This window comes from Psittacula echo (genome assembly GCF_963264785.1).
Source record: "Psittacula echo genome assembly, chromosome: 14".
In the NCBI taxonomy this organism is placed as follows: Eukaryota; Metazoa; Chordata; class Aves; order Psittaciformes; family Psittacidae; genus Psittacula; species Psittacula echo.
In genome coordinates, this window is record NC_137750.1 from 6395283 (window position 1) to 6415482 (window position 20200).

A 20200-nucleotide genomic window follows, 5' to 3' on the forward strand; every position below is an offset into this window, starting at 1 on the left:
TGTTTCCACCTTGGAGAGGAAGTACCTGAGCTCCTTGGAGACGCTTAAATCGACATCCTCCATGGCAGCTCTGCAGTATGGACAATGCATCTGTGCTGGTACCAGCCACATCCTGATGCACTTCTGGCAGAACACGTGGTTGCACGGCAGGCAGACGGGATCTTTCAGCTCTCCAATGCAGATCAGGCAGGACTTCAGACCGCAACTGTAATCCAGAAACAGCAATGAACACAATGCTTCAATGGTGTCTTAGTAAAAGCCTTTAACAAGATGTTCATCTGCAACTAAACCACAAGGAGGTAATGTAAGACCAGCTGGTTAACTGCTTAGCCTCAGGGTGCAAAATGAAAAGGAAGTTATTACTCTTCACTTGGCTTTCATTCCATTGTATGCAGCACTGCTTTACACCTAGAAATATGCTGCAACACTGGCTATATTCCTACTGGCCGCTTGACTTGTCTCAATGTCATTACCTGTAAAGCCCATCGCTGACTTCTTCCTTACACTGGCACAGCACTCTCATCACTGCCACAAAAGTTGGATGGGTTTTCATGTCTGAATCGTGCTGAAAACACTGCAGAGGAAAAGGACAAAGCTGAATGAGTCAGCTCAAAGATCAGAGACAACTATTCACATGATCAGCAGAAGCAAGCAGGGAAGAGGTGAAATCCCAGCTTTGCTTACCTCGGCAAGAAGCAAAGTGTACTTTTTCACTAAATCCTCAAATTCTGGTATCAGAGTGTTGATGCCAAGCAACACGTGTTCCACAAAGAGAGACATGGAGAAAACCCGGTTCCAGCAGACTCTGTGGGAAGGAAAGTGTGAGATCAGAAAGCACAATTATAAGCCATGAGCATGAATGGAAGTGCAGTGTGAGGCCACTCTAATGATCTCCCTGCTTTTCACGCTCACCACTACAGCACTTGTGCAATTCTTCTTCAGCCTCTTGCTTTGCCCTTTGGTTATCAGCCCTGGCTTCCTGTCAAGGACAAAACACATAACAGCACCCAACACAGTGAGCTGGTGGCACAGCAGCTGGTCCTGTAGTCAGCACTGCAGCAGAACTAGGACCACTGCAAGGACCTTCCCGCAGCTCTAACTTCTACATCAAGGAAGTACTTAAAAATATTCATAATTAACTAAATTTTCTGAATTTTGGTTAAACTAAACAAGGTCTATGAGAAACTGGGAGAGCTCTCGGGCCTTGTCTTCTAAGAGACGAGGCTCCATCTCTCTGAGTCTTAATGCAGAGAGGATGAAGTGGGGAGACATTGCTGGTTACCAGGAACCTAAGGAGAGCTTTAACTAACCCTTGAACCCAGCAGGAACACACTGGATGATGCTGCCACATTTAGAGGGAGAATCTACATGAGATGAGGAAAAAAAGATCTGGTTCTTGATGCCTGCTCTGTAACTGGGCCTAGCAGGAGCCTGGAAAGGTTTGCAAAATCTTTGTGTGAGAAAATCAGCACCAGAGCAGCTTTCAGCCTGTACTAACAGCAAGGCAAAAGATCAAGATTGTGGGCAGATGTGTGGTACATACTCAAGTGTTTTCAGCAGCTCATGGCACTGGCTCCCACTCCTCTGTAAAACCTCTTTACATAGAAACTCAATGGGCATACGAAGATTCTTCACTTTCTGCAGCCAAATCTCAGGGGGGTCTGTCTGCACTTGACTCTGCAGCTCTTCAGCACATACCATCGCAGCGAACACATCCAAAACCTAGACACACACACAGGGTGTAAGTCTAACACAACAGCTGCATTCCAGAATTACTTACGAACCTTGGGCTCTCAATCTGGCTTGCTACAGCAGGTGTTCTACTGAATAACCTTCTACTTGATTATTGTAACGGCAAACTATTTCAAAATCTGCTACTAACAGTGACAACATAGCAGATTACTCCTGATACTAAGGATCCTGACTGAGCTTGTGCTCCCCACTTTACTATTGCTGAAACCAAAAGGAGACTGAACACGAGCTAAAATTCAGTGGATAGAGGTCCCTGCTAGTGCTGAGCATCACGAAATGCTTCATAGTGACTCTACCATCTCTGAATGTGGTCTTCCATGTCCTTCCTCTCCTTCCTCGATACCAAGATAGGCAACCACACGGGGGTGTACAGCCAGGATCCTGGCTAGGTTCTGCAGGCGGCTCTTGAACTGATTGTATCCCAGGTGGACCCAAGGCAAGGACAGCACTGTCTCCTCTCTCATGGGAGATGCTGCCTTCAGTTCTTCTACACAGGATAAGGCGGCAATTCGCAGGCACTGCAAGTTTACAGCAAAGTTAAAATTAAAAGAGAACCTGTGGCATTGCTTTTGTACTGGAAATCCTGGCAAAGTGCTCTGAAAGACAAGACTCAGTACTTCACACAGCCTGAAACATGTCAGTTGTTACAGGTGCTGCCATGGAATGCTTGTCGGAGTAAGGTCTCAGCAATTTCAGCAGCCATTCACACACTGACCTGCAGCTCCTTTGCAGAGGACACACCAGTGGTGAAGGCAATGAAGTCAGTGGTATAGCACTGGAAGAGCATCTCCCTATCTTCCTCAGGCAGAGCAGAGAGAAATTTTCCCAGTGCAGTTTTCTGGAAGATATCCACAAACTTCTCAGGGTGGTCTGGAAAATGGGAATGCAGAGAAAAGCTGAATGTTAGGAGGAGGCTGGGTTTGACACAGCTTCTGTCTGAAGAGCCTGACACCTCATTAATCACTGATGCATGCAGCATTCCCTTCATTCACAGCACTAACAGGGATTTGAGGCCAAGCCTCCCCAGCGCAGGCACCAGTGTTGTGTTTATGGAATCTCACCTTGTCATTAACTCTTGGCATTTCCACAAAGGCCCACAATAGATGTGAGAAAGGCCAACAGTGAGAAGCACAAAGAAAAACTCATTGCACAAAGCTCTGCTGGCTCGTATGAGCCCAGAGGTATTGAAGGTGACTCCAGGGTCACAGAAAGGTAGAAGCATGGTAGTGACAAACCAGAGGTTACAGAGCAGGTGGATGGAGATGCTCTGTGGCATGAGCTCAAGCCAGGATCTCACCTTCAGTGTTTTGGATGTATTGAGCTTCCAACCACATCTCATCCAAGTACTCCTTTATCCTCCAGCTGAAGGGCATCTTATTCCCAGCATCAGCAGACACCACCATGTTGTTCTGCACCAGAATTATCTCTGGCTGAGAGCTAGGAAATTAAAAGGTCATTAATGCTCTGGGCTTTTGCCTGGAAAACACATTCAGACAGCAGAGGCAGGAAGCTGCAGAAAGCAAGAAATTAGCCCTGAAAGGGGACAAAGGAAGGGGAAAGAACTGAAGGACTCATTAATACAGCTCATCCTGTCAACTTTGTCGCATTAGGACTTAGTAGGCATTCCCTGGCCAAAGGGCTGTAGTGGCAGGACATGGGCACTGCAGGGGCTGGGTAAGAAGTGTGAGCATGTCACAAGCCAGAGAGCAAAGTCCAGTACTGGGGACACGGCAGAAAGAAGAGACTTCTGAAGGCACCAAGAACTGCCTGCCCTTCAGCACAGCACAAGGGAGCACCAGCAGTGGATTTAACACCACTGCTGGTGTCGGTGCTGCCACCCAGGCCTCCTGCTGCTCTCTCCAGGGGCTCACCTGCTCTTGCCCACACCGAAAGGGATGGTCAGGAGTCTGGTATCACTGAAGATGAACATCCACAGCTTTGTCACCCACTCAGCAGCCGGCCTGACCAGCAGCTCCAGATTGCCATTCCTGTCTATGACAGCAATCAGGAGAGCCAGGATGGGAGTGATCACGTTCTGGACTCGCTTCCACAAGGTGTGCCTTTGGGAGCAGAAAGAGACCAAGAAACCCAGAGGGAAGGTGAGCAATGATATCAGGAAATCCGGAGGTGGTTATTCTGAAAACCTGCTGGCATTTCCATGTGATGAAGTCCTAATCCTGCCTTTAAGGGATAAAAATACCACCACCAAAATACCCTGAGCTTCTCCCACTGGTGGCTACGCCTAATCCTACTGTTCCACTCAAAGCACTTGTGCATTCCTGTCCCAGCACAGCCCATTCAAATGCAAGTCACCCTCCCCTCGGGAGCCAGGAGGGGACAGAACTGCCTTCAGGAGTTTTCAGCACAGACTGGAGCCTGGCACTGCACATATCCAGGTTACTCAAAACTGCTGTCTCTGCTGCAGAGTTGCCTTTTGCAGATTGCTCTTGGAAGCCTCCAGGTTACAAGACATTGCTGCTGTCCTCACCTGAAGGTGCCTGCCTCCTGAAGAGCACGGAGGTTGGAAGCCTCTCGAAGCACCCAGTTTTTGGGGTCAAGGGAATTTTCTTCTTGCTTCTTCAAAAGGCTGGTGAGACGAGCCTTGGTTATCTTCAGGAAAGAGGCTGGAAAACAACAGGGAACTTGCATTTTTCTCTTCTACCGGGTCCTCCCAAACCCAAGGACCACACCAAGCACAGCATTTTACACTTGGTTCAATAATTAGCCAACCAGGAAAAGAAACCAGTCACCAGAGCTGGCACAGCCAGAGAAAACACCACAACCTATAGTTAAGTAGAGCTCCAGAAGCCCTACAGCCAAAGGAGGGACAGCAGACACACACACGCTTCGGAGATTGCCTGGGAGATCCACCTTGTCTATGCTACAGCAAGGACCACCAACCTTTGGGTCCCCAGAGAATTAACTGGCATGTTTTGGTGGTCCCTGGATGGAACACTTCCTGCAGCAGCCAGGGAGCACATACCTTTCAAGTGATCCTCTTTGGACAGAAGGCCAAGGAGGATCTCAATTCGCTTTCTGCTTCGACTAAGATCTTCATTTTGGTCCCGCAGCATCCCCACAGCACTTTGTACACAGGTCCTCAGGAGTACAGTGGTGTCCAGGATTTTCCCCTTCCCAGGAACAGTGTGAAATCAAGTTCATTACTCCAAGTTTACCCCCAGCCCTCTTAAAATGATCAAAGTGCTCCCATAGAAAGGGCCTGTCCCCCTGGCATCCCTTCTCCCACTTTTCCACTCATCTCAGGCTGCAAATTTTAGTTCTTCTTTTGCTATCAAGTACATGATGCAACTTCTGTGGCTTTCCAAACTGGCCAATGCAACACAGCACTTGTGTCAAGATTGCTATGGGGGAAAATACAGCAGTTTAGGGGAAAAAAGTGGAAATGATGTAATATGGGAAGATATTTGCTCCTTGGGAGATGCTCAGGCACTAGAGGGGCAAAAGCCCCACTTGTACTGAGCATCCCCCAGACAGCTCCAAATGACACCTCAAAGCATGCACAGCTGGAGTGGCAGCTTAAAACCAGAGTTCTCAGCTTCAGGCTGTACAAGGACAACAGAAGCTTTTAAAACTGATGTTTAATATTAAAAGTGTGAAATGACTGAGGAATATGAGGGTCCTTGCAATGGTTCATTACTTCAGTGATGCTGATAGGGAAGTGAGGGGAGGAATTTGTGGCTGACCATTAACATTCACGATACAAATAATATTCCTGATGGATTTCAAGTGAATGGGGATGCAAAAGGTGTGTTGCACCTATGGATGACAAAGAGCAGAGAGCAAACAAATGTGTTCTGAACTGACCTCATAGTGCTCTGCTTCTGGCACTGGTGTTTCAACCTCCACCTCTTTTTCCTCCTGTTCTCCATTCACATACAGAGCTGCAACTAAGATGTAGAGGTTTGATTAGAAAGCAGCAGCACACTCCTGCACCAGCCAGGTAAGGGTTTATTTAGCAGCATAGAGCAGCAGAACATCTGCAGAGATCCATTATCACCCACAGGAGCAGCTGAGACCCCCCCTCCAAGCACAGCTGCAACTGCTGGGCTGCCAAGCCTCATGCAGCAAGAGCTGGAGGCAACGTGACACTGAGCTAACACTCTGAGCTCTACTAGGATCCTGTGGGGCAGTTTGGTGTCTTGTACCAAGCCTAAGTTCCACTAGCACCGACTCTGGGACCGCATCTCCCCCTCTCCCTGCTGGCACATGGCCACCATGGCTGGCACAGGCAGCCTGCAGCTCACCTCTGGTTTTACTAGAAACCTCACAGAACATCTGGCTGATGGTGAGGTTCTGCAGGGCTGTCATATCAGAGATCATGTCCTTGGATCGGCGGAGATCGTCGATATGCACCGACTGCCACAGTCCTGAAGACAGGGAAGAGAAGAATCATTTCATGCCTGCAGCAGGCTCTTGTAGAGCTTCCCAAGAATTACCTCCCAGTACCTGTAGGCTAGCAGCTCACATTCAGAGGTCATTTACTCTCAGTTCTTGCCGCAGAAAGGGAAAGCAGCAATACACTTTGAACATGCTAATGTCCACTGCCCTGACCGACAGTGTGCATGCTGCTGGGGCTTTGAGGCTCAGAACCCACCGCACAGAGCAGCAACCTTGCTCCTGAAAGCAGGACATGTAAGCACACACTCAGGAGCCTCCTGGGGGACAAAATGCCAATGCAGTTCACATCATGTTCTCTTGCTGCTCTCCAGCTAAGTAGGAAGAAGACTCATCTGCCACCGGGCAAGGCAAAGTGCTCTCAAAGGAGACCAGGCCTCCAAGGTACTGATTCCCTCAGGGCAGAGGGTAAGGGAAGCAGCTCTGATAACCCACAAGACACACTGGTTCCTGATGTTAAGCATTAAAAAGGAAGGTGAGCAAGAGATGTTGCTGTGCTATGTTAGCCTGAAGCCAGCTGAAGAGTGAGGAGTGACAGATGACCAGGCCCACCTCCATGGAATCCCACGTAGGACGTTCCTCCTTCCACTCGGGAAAGCTTCACAATAAAGTAGACAAAGACAGAGACTTCTCCCAGATCCACCCTGTTGACTTCATTAACAAGAGTGTACCTACAACAAAGAGGAAATGCTGTTGACAGGTCAAAGGCAGAAAAGTTCAGAGCCACAGGGCTGCTTCAGAGGACATTATCTGGTAATTGGACCCAGTTTAGATTATTTTGACTTGGGTTACGAGTTATTCTTTGAAACACAACTTGTGCTTCTAGATTCATCTCACTACAGAGCAAACAGAAGGATTACACATTCCTGATCCTGAAATCCCCAAACAGCACTAAAAATGGAATGGTGCTGAGGAGCCACCAAGCACAAGAGCTGCCTGGGAACCACCTCATACTTGACTTACCTGGCTGAAGCAATGAGCTGGGCATTTTGAGAGCCATCTTCAAAGTCTGTCTGAATAATAAGGACTTTATTTCCTGGCGCAGCATCAAGGAAATCTCTGAAGAGTGAAAGGGGATTTAGAAGTAAGTGACCATAAACCCAAACAGTTCCTGCAGAAGTCACTCCACATTAGCTGTGGGTGCTGAAGGCAGGAGGAGAGGTTACAACACCCATGCTATGGCGATGGTGTAACTTCAAAATGACAGAGCCAACACCCAGTTTGCCTCAGCCAGTTCTCTGTTCAATCCAGCACAGCCTCTTGCCCCTCTCTGCCATATGTGTTACTCCAAATGTTCTACCCATCCTGCACCCAGTTGACAGCCTATTTAGAGCAGGATAATGCAAAACCAGACTCACCGGATGCCCTTCAGAAAGGAGTACTCTGTGTCAAACTGCTGCAGGAACAGGATTTGGGGTCTTTGTGCTTTACCCCGCACTTCTCTCTCCAGACAAGCAGCATCAGCACTGGTGAGAAGCCTTGAGAAGGTGGTGACCTGGAAGTGCAAGATGCAGGTTTGTTCTCTGCTCTGAACGCAGCAGGAAGGCAGTAGAGTGACTCATCCCTGCTCCAAGATGCTGAAGAGCTGGACTGCACCCAAAAAACCCCATTTATTTGCCCTGTCAGTAGGCAAAGGGTCAACACAGGCTATTAGAGGAACCCAGGTGCTCCTCGAGAGGAGGGTTTTGAGAGGTCTCTGCAGGACACTCACCTCTGTAAAGACCGTCTGGTTCCCAGCCCCAGCGTGGACGTGAGCTCGGAGGAAGTCTGCAAAGGACGTGTGCTGCTGCTGCTTGAAGTAGATGTTGGCCAGGGAATCTGCCATGAAGAAGCGCATGGAGCTGCAGAGGCGGATGACGGAGTCCGGGGTGGCGCAGTTCAGCAGTGCCAGCTGGGCTTCTCTCTTCACACAGGACACGAGCTCACCAGGAGGACACGCTGGTTTCAGCCTCTCCGTCATCTGCAGCACCACTGAGGCACAGGTATTGGAGTGGTAGCCCACAAACACATCAGAGGGGCTGTATTGCTGCTTGCTTATGAAGTGCTCTTCAGTATTGGCTGCAGTGAACTCGTGCACCCACTTCTTCAGCTCTTTTACAGTTTCTCTTTGTCCCTTGTCCAGGACAGTACTGAGATCCAGGTAGTGCTTTTCCAGCCTGTTGATCAGTGGGATGGGAAAGTGCTCATAGACCACATCCTTCTCCTCAATGACTATGAGCCGGAACTTGGGGTGCACTCGGCACTTCACCCGGTGGGTGCCCAGCCCCAGATCAACGTACTTCTGGCCAGCCAGGTACACATAGTACTGATTGAGGGCATCGTAGAGGCTTTCATAGAGGTTTTGCAAGTTGAGCAGCACAACCATTTGGCCAGTTTCCATGCAGACCTTCACCCGGTTGATGTTCCTGCATATCTGGGTATACTCCTGGTCCTTCGGGAAACTGGAGCCAAAGATGATTTCTGGCTGTTGTCGGGCAGTAAAGAAAGCTTGCTGGAGGATCTGCAGTGCTGCGTAGTTCTCAGTCAAAATAAGCAGGTACCTGCAGTCACCATCCTCACCACTGCTGTAAATGTTCTGCCGTACCAGCTTAATTCTGCTGATATCATGAGTATGTATTTCCCCTTTTTCTGGTAACTGTGAAGTGAATATTTCCAAGGCATTGATATCATCTTTGCCACCGAAGTTCCGAAGAACAACTGTGGCTATGTCCTGAAGTGTTGGCTCACTTTTGGAGCTTTTAGCTAAGGCAAAGAACATCTTTATGAGGCTGTAGTAGTCACGCAGACCAAAGAATTCCCTGTCTTGGGCCTTGCAAATATTTTCATATGCATCTGCGAAGTGGCAGAAGTACTGCTCGACCTTCTGCAGAGCCCCTCGTGCTGAGCAACAAATCCCCTTGGCACTCTCTATGAGCTCTTCTCTGCTGGGGTCACCACGTGAGACAAAGATGCCTCGATTCATTTTAGCAGGATCCAAAGCCCAGTTGGAAATCCCAATGAAACCGACCTTCTTGTGGGGAAGAGGGACATCATCTATGCAGCCATCTTCCAAAAGTGGATGCAAAGTCTTCAGGGGCATTTTGGGAGAGTCTTCGGCCAGCCCAATCTCATCCAAAACCACCACTGAGACATACTCCTCCAAGTTCTTCCCTTCTTGGAATCGAGCACAGTGCTTGAAAGTGCCTATGATTCCCTCCGGGGTAGAAAGAGGGCTGCACTGGAAAGACACCAGATGGATCTGCTTCAGGTCCTTGAACAAATCTGAATAGGCTGCCTGGCCCTGCATAGCATCGGCCACAATGGTTTTCGCAAGGGACTTGGAGCTCCCGGGCTTCCCAACAAGAAAAAGAGGGATTTTCAGCTCAATGCAGATGACCATCATGAAGACATTTTCCTTCAAGGCCAAGTTTCTTGCTATGGTATCTCGGAGGTGCACACTACTCAGGAATAAGTCCTGCATCAGAGAGATTTCTTCCAAAATCTTTTTCTGGGTATCATAAGGCTTTGGAAGGACCCGGCTGATAGCACTCCTATACGCCTCCTTCTTTTCCAAGGATGCATGATAGCAGACCCCAACTGCCAGCACTAAGGACCAGATAATGTTGTTTCTCTCACCAGTGCTCTTTGGGGACCTCTTCTCAGCAAGGTACTTCTCCAGCTCCCTCAGCAGGAGTTTACTGCGCTTGTAAAACCACCTGAACACTTCCATGCAGCGTTCCACATCCCGCAGGCTGACGAAGCTGCACTCGTCATCCCTCTGCCTCATGTATTGCTGGGAAGTGAAGAGCACCTCTGTAATGAGCTCTGCCTCACTCTGCTCCATGGGGACGTGTTCAGTTACTTTCTGGACAATCTGCTGTATATATATTTTTTCAGTTAAGTTGTTCAGCTGCCCAAAATCCCACACCAATGGGATCATGCTGGGTGGGAGTGCATGGACCCGGTACACAAGCTGTCTCAGCGGAATAGAGCCGAGCTTATCCCTAGTCTCTTCTGCTTTGACACGGTAGCCCAATCCAGCTAATTCCAGGCGCTGAATCATCTCTGGTGTGTGCTGCCGATAAGGGTTGCAGGCTGCTATGATCTGCAGGCCAGAGCCAGAGACCAAAGGCTTCCCCTGCACTGTGCGGTCACACAGGACTTCCTTGATGCTGCTTATAGCCTCTGTTGTGTTGGCTTCATCAAAAAAGAGGACTGTGTCCAACCCATGCTGCTCCTTGTTGGTTTTAGCAAGGGCTTCTGCCTCTCTGATCCTGGCATAAATCATCTCTGCAGTAGTACCCCCATGAACCTTTACAAGCTTCATGTTCTCCACCTCCACGTAGCTCCTGCGTAACTTGCACAGGAACTTGATGAGCCTGGTTTTCCCACAGCCCGTTTCTCCCATGATCACCACTGGGATGTTGCATCTGAATCGCATCTCAATAGCCAAGATCTTCAGCACGTTGTCTGTTGTGAGTTCGTACGTCTTATCAGGGTCTATTACCCAGGGGATTCCCAAAACCATGCAAAGCCTCTCCAGCTTCTCATGACGGGGCAACTGATCAAACGGAACATTGAAGGGAACTCTCTGGAGTAACAAGCCATTGTACAGCTGTAAAGTCATGACATTTCTCTTGATAATGTTGCCATTCAAAGGATTAATGGCATCAATACCATGTCTGCCATGAGGCTGAAAGTAGAACCCAATGAATGTCATTGACACATGATCTGCATTGAAGAACAAGTACGGATGAGGCTCAGACTCCCACTTTTTCCGAATGCGGAAAGGAAGAAGATCTTCTTCGGCAACGTTCTCCAGGTTGGAGGATTGCTTTCCTGGGCTCTGATCAGAAATGTTCAGGGAGGGGGTTGCAAAATCCCTTGCCATTAAAATCATGAAGCTAACAACAAAGTTTTTGAAGCCTTGCAAAGTGTCCTGCACAAAATCAGGGTTGCAAAAGTCAGAAGCTTCACAATCCCTCAACTGGGTGTTGAGAAACCAGGTGAAGTTTCGGAGTTCTGACCAGGAGGGATCTGTGATCCCACAGTGCAGGAGGAACTGCTGTAGGCATTCTGCTGGGCTCCCTTCCACAGAGTTTGCTGTATAACGGAATGTGTCCAGGTTGCACCCCTGGTCAAATCTTCTCAGATATTGGAAAGGTCTCTGGAAAGCTTCACTGCAAAACTCCTCCTCATCCATTCCTGGGCCTGAAACATCCCCAAACTGGTTCCCAAGTGTCTCCATTTCCAGTACTTCCTTGGGGGACTTGCATGTTACTTTAGGGAACACATCAAGGAAATTATAATTCTGGCTTGCTGACTTCTGGGAAAGAGGAAAAGAAAATCTGTCATCACGAAGGTGCAGCCCTAAGCATCTTCATTCTGTTTAATCTGCTCCTCTCAGTATTCTTACCTAAAATCACAGGCTTATCTGAGTAACAGCAGGTAGCCTATGCAACTGGGACACTTTTTCCCCTGTACATCACTTCTGCTTCATCACAACAATTCACCCTATTCCCTCCTACAGCCTCCTTCCTGTAACATCAGTTCTTTGTTACCTCCTGCCCCTTCTCAGTGCTACCTCAAAGGAAAACTTAACTCCAGAAACTGTTATTTTATCCTGACACTTCTACACTCTGTTCTTACCGCTGGAATTTACTGTCTGCTTTTAACATCACTTTGTACGACACCAGGGACATCACTTTGTAGTGCAGATGCACAGTACCCCCAATACAAACAGGGGATTCCTGTGCTACATTTACAATCAATCTCTATGACTCATGTGTACAAACATGCGCAAAGTGACTGAGAAATTCAAAGAAATCAGCTACTGCCGTATACATACATGTCTTGCTGCTTTCTTTGGCACTGGTGATACCTCAAGGATTTCAATGATATACAAATGGCACTTCTGTCGTAGCCACATGTTTCCATTATTATCTGCCAGGTACTGCAAAACCAACAGCTTGAAGAGAAACTCTGGAATCCCACTTCGCACCTATCACAAAAAGACAACATAAAGGCATTCCCTTTGTATTTAACCAGGAGTTCACAGAATAGTAGCGCAGCTGAGGGTGGAAAGGAGCTCTGGAGATCATCTCGTCCAGCCCCCTGCTCAAAGCAGGCTCAGCTAGAGCAGGCTGCCCAAGACCATGTCCAGTCAGGTTTTTAACATTGCCACGGTTGGAGACTCTACAGCTTCTCTGGGCAACCTGTTCCAGGGTTGAACCACATTGATGGTAAATGGTTCTTTATGTTACTTACACAAGAATTACAAAACACATCCTAGTGAAACAGCTTACTGAAATGAAAGCTTTAAAGAAACAAATTCTGCAAGGATTCATCCAGAATTTGTAGGATAAGTCAGTGTGGGAGGGATGTACTTACTGAAGAGGTGATATCAAAGTGGAATATCATGGGCTTTGTCTGATGTTTTCTCTTCAGAAAAGGCAGAAGAGATTTTAGCACTTTGTCTTCATCCACTTCTGGCTCAATGAGTCTGATGGTTTTCAGAAGTTTTGTACAGTCAGGCTGCTCTTCTTGCAGTCTCTCATGTAGCCTCTTCACATACAGAGACTTCCCTGTTATCATCAAAACCACCACAAGAATTACAGCCCTCAACATTGACTACATCGTACTAAGGTCATAACAGAAAAAAGTCAAATGTTTAAGTACCCTATCCTTCAGACCTCTGAACCTTCCCGAAAGACACTGCAGAAAAAGAAAGCCTAAATCCAGTTAGAGCAGCTACAGCCTGGAATCAAAGCCGTTCCTGCTTTTGGCTACAGAAGGCTGTCATTACCCACACGGCTTGTTTTGCTCAGGCTACCTGAGAAAGGCTTCACTCTTTATTTGGATTGAACCTCTTCTATTACACGGTTGTTTCTAAAGTCAAAACGTTGGACAGCCAAAGCAGTGCCTGGGCTGCCCACTTCCCACAGCAACAGCAGCAAAGGAACAGGGCAAGAGCACAGCTGACAGCAGCTCTTCCCCAGTATTTCCTCAGTGATTTGCAGCTCAGGAGCTCTGATGTCAGAGAAGCATCTTTGTGTTTAATCACACCCCGATGGACATCTCTCTAGTGACTATACCTAATGACTTTTTAAGCCTGTGTAAAGCTTTGGGTTCCACAATTTAACAAAGCACTGTTTGAAGAAGCACCTTCTCCTGTTTGCTTTTCAGCCTGCTGAGTAGTTCTACTTAACGCCCTCTAGTTTCTGCAGTAAGAGACAGCCAAAGAGTCTTTCCCAAGCAAGAGCAGGCAGACTTTTACAGTCCTTGCCCCATCTCACATACATTTTCCCACAGGCATATTTTAACCTCAGGAGGTCAGATTAATCTTCCCCAGCATTAGCTCTCTAGTTTGTGTTAATTATGTAAGTCAGTAGTAGGAGACAGGGGTCAGATTAACAAGATGAACCATCTCTAGAGATGCTTATCTCAGGACAAGATGAGCTGTCCTTACAGCTTCCACCTCACTCAGCAGACTATGGTCTGAATGACTCTTTTTCACTAGATGCTTATGACTTGGACACAAAACCTGACATGGTGAACACTACTCTGGTTGTCAACACCCAACAGACCCCGCTTCACATGTGACATCTTACCCACACCAGCTCTTTTGGAGGACACAATCCCAACACACATGTTGTCCTTGAACACAGAAGCAGCTGAGACCGAGGGCTGAGCGACTCTGTAGTGGTGCTGAAGGTATTGCTGGATTTCAAGCAGCTGCCTCTGGGGTATCAAGGGCACTTTGTACTGGCTGAAGACTGAAGGGATGTAGCTGTGCTCCCTCTCGCAGTTGCAAAGGATGATGAGGCGATAGGTACTGTTGTAGTGCTGTAGGCGCTGGAACAGCTCCTCTGCTCTGCAGCTCACGTCATAGCTCAGCTCATCTGCGTACAGCATGGTGTAGATCTTCTCTCCTCCACTGCAGAGAATGAGGCACCTCCTGAGGAAGAGCCCCACTTGCTCAGCAGTGGTCTGAGGAGTGCACAAGAGAACTTCGTCGAAGGTGGGAAGGGGCTGGCTGGGGCTGTTCATGTAAATAGCCAGAGCAGATGTAAGCACCTCAGAGCGAGGGCATGTGATGAGGTTGGGCTGACCAACACGCAGGAGATCCTGGGGGAAGTCTCGTGTGACCTGCTTTCTCTCCCAGCTGGCCAGGTTCTTGAGCCACTCACCCAGCGTGTCGATATCCAGGCAGTTGGGAAGGAAGGAGCCCATGTTGCTCATGTAGCACTCCCAGAGGTGCTCCAGCTGTGCAGTTAGATCCTTCCCCCCATCCAGCATCACTCGGAAGTCAGAAATAGCGTTCCTTGAGCTGGGAGGCACCTTGTTCCTGGAGGCTCTAAGGACATCCATCTCAGTGCAGTCATGTTTTAGGAACGAAAGCATCATGAGGGCATTGTGGCTGAGCTTCCCCTGCCCCAGCTCCATGCACAAATACACCAGCTGCTCTGCAGTGTAGTAGTTCAGGTAGAAATGCCGCAGTCGTTTCTCATACATGAAGCTCTTCCAACTCTCCAGGAAGCCCTCCATTGTCTTGCAGAGGCGTGGGAGCACAGCTGCCGTATTTCCTTGTGCTTCTAGCACTGGGATCGGTCCCAAAGAGAAGTCCATGAGAACACACGATTCTCTTTGGGGTGAGCAATACACATGGGCAAGCCAGGAGCGGAAGAGCATGTTCCCAGCTGAGTAAAGGTCTATAAAGGCCTGTGCAAGTCTTTGGACATTGAAGAAGATCTGTGTGAGGATAGAGGAGAGATTAAAACCACACTAAACTGATTTACCGACACAACTCCCAGCCATGACACCACAGAAAGTTTCATGAAATTAAAGGCTTTGGTCCCAAGCCAGGTATGTCAGGCTTGTACAGTAACCAGACTCTCTAAAACCCAGTAAGGAATCCCCTGCTTGCTACAAAAGCACAGCAACCCTCCCAGCCAGGAGACTTCCCAGAGGATGAGGGTATCAGTCCATTGTCCAGTCTCCAGCTCAGTTTCACCTTCACATGGAACCAAAGAAGTAGGAACATCCCTGCCTGCTCCCACTCATCCCCAGCAACTCAGCTCTAAACGAAAGTCCTAAAAGCTGACATTCATGGCAAAATCCAACCCCAGCCTCAACATCAGCAGCCCACTGGGTTTGAAATCTGACCTCAGAGAACTTCTCCACCTCCAAGCCTTGCTCTCCCTTTGCTGACATGAGCATCAGTTTGTTTTGCAGCTCACGGAGCTCTGCCAGGGAGTATTTCCATGATGTCTCATTATCCCCAGAGCTCCCTGGGAGGGTGAAGCGCAGGACACTGTCCAAAGAGACCTGCAAAGAACAAGCCATTAGTGCTTGTGCACTGTGCACTGAGGGCCTACCTCTGAGGTTGCGCTGTGCCCAGCAAGGGGAGTGCTTCTGAGGCAGCAGCTCCCAAGAAGGGCTGTGCAGAATGGGAGAACAGCTACAGCACATCTCCTATCACGCCAGCAGTGCTGCCTGCAGGAGGGACGGGCCTTACCTTTTGGCCATCAGCTGGTGCTCTGAGAACATATATTCCTCTGCTGTTGATGGCAGCTGCCAGTGACAATGACGACAGCTCCACAGACCCATGGCTCTCTTTCACTGTTTTCAACCACTCCAAGCATTGAGCTGAAGCACGCTGTGGGAAGAGAAGACATGGCACTGTTCTAAATGCCGTCTTGACAATTCTTTCCAGGATTATATCTGTGTTCAGGACAAACAGCTTGGGCTGGAGTAAGAGTTACAGGATGGGGAAGGAAGAAAGAAATGACTACAGGCCACAGGTCAGCTTTCTGCATGGCTGTTCTTTACCAACACCATGGCAGACTGAACGAAACCAAGCCCACAGTGCTTCAATTCCTCTTGCTACAGAACACACCCTGCTGCAAAGAGTGGGACACAGTTCTGCGCCATCACTCAAACTCTAGAAAGAGCAAAGCTACATCATGTCACGCATGAAAGCCTCAGCAGTGCTCTGGAGCGATCCATGCTATACCGGCTACAGTCACTGCAGGGAGTTTTTGTGCCACAGAAACAGAAGATGTTTTTCTTCCAATAACAAGAGCTGCTGTGATTCCCCACACAAGTGTGATTTGCCCTGTGCAGTCAAGCTTCCAGCCATTCTTGGCAGGCAGAAACAGAAGAGGATGCACAGCACCTGCTCCAGCAGAACTCACCAGTTTCTTGGGAAGATTCTTATCACTGTCCAGGGCTCGCCACAGCTTCTTCAGGCACTGCATGAAGTCATCAAACCCTGACTCTTGCCTAAGCTCATAGAGCAGTGAAGAGTAGCCATGCACAGTGTCATGGAAACATGCCACACGGTCCACGTCCATGTCATTCTCCCCAGCAGAGATGGACGCCAAGTCCACAAACACCTTCAGCTCATTTATACCTTAAGTGAGAAAAACACATGAATGAACAGCAAATGAGGCAGCTTCAATGCAATTCCACATCACCACCTTGTACAGAACATGCAGGAAGAATGCCTGTGACCAGCATCTCCTGTGCAGCCTCCCCCCGCCCACCCTGCCAGCAGCTTCACAAGGTGATTCATATGCAATAGTGACATCCTTGGCCCTGGCTTCTCTCTGCATTGCCATAAGCCACAGGTTCACAACCAGGATGGAAGCAGTGCCCAGGGTGCCTCTGCATTTAAGACAACTGAGCTGGTGACACCCACCTAACCAGACCCCTGCCATCCTGTTAAATGGGTGGCCTCTGTTCTCTCAAATAACTCATCTGAACTATTACAGCTATTACAACCCTTCAGACCAAGCCAGCTATTGGCCAGGGTAGCTACCGAGTGCTGCACGAGACTACAGTGGCATGGGCATGTTTAAAGGGACTGCTTCGTAGCACATTCCACATCAAAGCCTGTAAGAGATGCTTGTAACTATCAATTCCAGAAGCTGTGAAGGCATAAGGCAGATGGGTCAGGGATATGGCATTCCTTCTGCCTGCACACAAACTGGCATCCTCGCTGGTACTATCTGCCCAATTCCTGGGTGGCAGTACACACCTTTCAGTGCTTCTCTGACCCAGCAGATGAACTCCTTTTGCTGGGCCAGCTCCCCCAGACACCCACGACGGCTCACAGTGATCCCCTGCAGCAGTTCCTTGGCATGCATAAGCTCAGGGCTGATGGAATCCAGCTTTTGTGTCTTGTACGATTCAAGTTTTTCTGTCTAGAAAGCAGGTAGTAAAAACAAACCTTCACTCCAGATACAGGGAATACAATGTGTTCTCCAGCCACGAAAGGAAGGCCATGCCCCGAACTAAGGCATACACAAAGGCATTTTGTTTGAATACTTCATTTTTATCTTAAATAGGCATTTTGTGACAGGGAATGGCTGTTGAAAGACTGGGACAGACTTGTAGGAACAATCAGATTTGCCCAGGCTTTTAGCCAACACCCTGACAATACAGAGCCGAAGTGGATACTTACTATGTGCAGCAAGTTCTCCAGGACACTGAAGTCACCAGAAAGGTTTAAACTCTCTTTGACACTGGCAATGATCTTTGCAGCATCAAAAGCTAAATGCATCTCACAGTATTGCTGGATCTGCTCAAATCGCTGACTGACCCAGCCTCTGTCTTCTCCAGGGCTAAGCTCACACATGATGTTCAGTTCAGTTTCGATACCTTCAGGATCATTCCTGAATTTCTGAAAGATTTTATCAACTGCAGAAAGTGTGAGACTTCCAGCTCTGAGATCATCGCACAGCCTTTGATAGCTCTCGAAACAAGGGCTGATCAGAGAACTGAAAACATCATCAAGGTCCAATACATGCTCCTCCTCTTCCAAACTTTCACACTCCCTTCTTGCCTCCTGGGCTGCTTCCTCCCAGAACTGCTGGAAGATGAGGCTGCCCCTAAAAGTGTGCATCTTCTGGGCAAAATCTTTCAGCTCTGGGCTCAAGCTGTAGTAGGTCTGTAGGGGTGTCTCTCCCACATTCACAACTGTATCTAGTCTTTTTAAGCGAAGATCTTCCAAATGTTGAAATTCCACTTCACCTACATTCACTTTAAAAGAGAGACAGGTCAGAGATGGATCAGGTGTCCAGCCTGCGTCCAGCTTACTTCATCTAATCTGCTGAGATGCTATTGGGCATGTGGACCCTACAAATATCATCTGATGCACAAGCACTTGCTCGATCCCTCAAACACTCCAGCCTTACATTTTCCCCACCCCTCCTCATCCCTGCTGTGGTTTAGAATAAAACCTGCTCACAAAGCCCAGTCGTTGTCAAAGAAACCCATGTTTTCCCAAGCTGCCACTTCCAAATTGCTCCCCAAACACTACCTTTCACAGACGCCTGCACTTTCCTACACATGCTCAGAAAGGTTCCTATTGCTTTTTTCTCTCTTCTGACAAGTGCAACTTCTTCTTGCCTCCTCTGCAGGAACTCTTTCAGTCCTCTCCGAAGTCGTTCTTTACCTTCAGGTAACGGTTGCTGGTTCTCTGAAAGACAAACACTCATCTGTAGTTACAAGACAGAGGCTTCCCACTCCCTGCACCCATTACTCAGGTTTGGATTTGCAGAGTTACACACACAGTGAAATGCAAACACCCACAACTGGAGCTGGGAGCTCCATACAAAGGGCAGCATTACCAACTGCTGAAGCTCCTAGTTAGCATTACTGATCACCGAGTAGGCCATCAATCACTACAATGATGCCCTAAGCCAAGACTGCCACTATGAATAGTACTCTTACTTATCTCATAGATGGAGATGAACTGTTCCTCATACTGGAAAATCTCTTCCAGATGTTTCACAAGGATACGCCCACTCTGGAGGTCATTGGTGACATTCAGAAACACAGAGTCTGCAGTGACCATCACATTCTTTGCCTCATCTGTAAGTTTTTCTAGAAGCTTTGTGTTTGTTCCTGTTCCAGAAAGAAAGCATGCAAAACCCAGATCAGCCCTGCTCCACAAACACCAGGTGGAACCAACAACTATCCAGGGCCATGATACAGAGTCATAGAATCCTAGAGTCCTTCCACTTCCCATTCAAATCCCTACCCAAAAGCCTGTGAATTCATCACACCACCCTCCAACCCCTCATGTCTTCCCGAGCAGAAACAGCCAGGACCTCAGGAGAGCAATTCCGGAACCTTCTCATGCAAAGCCCATACCCAAAACCCGTGAAGGAAGTACGAGGCCATTTTGATCCAGTCACACAACCAACACTTCAGCATTTTTGTGTAGCAATAACTTATTAGAACCTCAGAGGAAGAAGTTACGTTCTACAAATCCACCTGAGCTACCGGCTCAGTGGTCCAGTACAAATCCTGAAGTGGCTGCAGCGGATTAGCACAAGAGGAATACCACCTTCCTCTTAGCCTTTTCTCTCCAAAACCAGGCTGAATTCCTTGAACTTTGAGAAGAGGAATAAAACAAGAACAGGATAATTTTCATGTATTTGCTGCTCTGTGAAGTGGGAATGGTGAGGCAGAGAACAGCTTTTCATAAGGCTCCCTAAATGTAACTAGCACATACCACTAAAGCTGAAGACACGTTTGATGTCAGGCCACGTAAGCACATGGTGCAAAATCTCATCAAAATCATCCTTAGACTGTCCAGTCCTCACTGGCCACGACTTTACAATGATCATTGATACAAGCTGGCTGAATCTGTCCAAGTTGTAGGACGAGATCTTCTCAAGGAGATTGCTCTGAGTCTGCACAAGGAATACAAGGCAGCGGGGGAATGCATCAGTGGTCTGGCTTACACTGGGTCCATCTGTCTCAAGGTCAGACATTGATGCCAAGAAGTCACACCTCCAGCACATTGCAGAAAAGCCTCAGCTTGTGACTGACACCAGAAGCCAGGATGGCGAGAGCATTACAAGTACTTTTCATGGACCCTTTATAAGTGGATCCTTACTTCCTGATTTCTTATCAATCCTTTTTTTGTTGGTCTAACAAATTTAAACAATCCACAGCACCTCAAGCCACGACAGCAATGTACACCTCTCCTTCCACCCCCCCCCACGTCACTATACTGTGCAACAGGATCTCCATGCAA

At 48.2% G+C, this 20200-nt stretch overlaps 1 protein-coding gene across 1 annotated transcript in view; it reads right to left on the reverse strand.

The window, feature by feature from the left end:
* The window catches only part of RNF213 (ring finger protein 213), a gene marked incomplete at its 5' end in the record, with an annotated part of 50013 nt that overhangs the window by 15139 nt on the left and 14674 nt on the right, over nt 1–20200 (reverse strand). The window contains 27 exon segments of the mRNA XM_080629638.1: nt 26–205; nt 474–574; nt 685–805; nt 1544–1722; nt 2049–2270; nt 2468–2622; nt 3050–3189; nt 3624–3812; nt 4241–4376; nt 4736–4883; nt 5578–5660; nt 6018–6140; nt 6721–6839; nt 7132–7227; nt 7527–7663; nt 7880–11473; nt 11996–12148; nt 12538–12731; nt 13758–14898; nt 15313–15474; nt 15665–15805; nt 16344–16561; nt 17189–17354; nt 17615–18192; nt 18473–18631; nt 18886–19059; nt 19673–19853. Of these exon segments, the coding sequence (XP_080485764.1) occupies nt 26–205; nt 474–574; nt 685–805; nt 1544–1722; nt 2049–2270; nt 2468–2622; nt 3050–3189; nt 3624–3812; nt 4241–4376; nt 4736–4883; nt 5578–5660; nt 6018–6140; nt 6721–6839; nt 7132–7227; nt 7527–7663; nt 7880–11473; nt 11996–12148; nt 12538–12731; nt 13758–14898; nt 15313–15474; nt 15665–15805; nt 16344–16561; nt 17189–17354; nt 17615–18192; nt 18473–18631; nt 18886–19059; nt 19673–19853 (8990 nt within the window).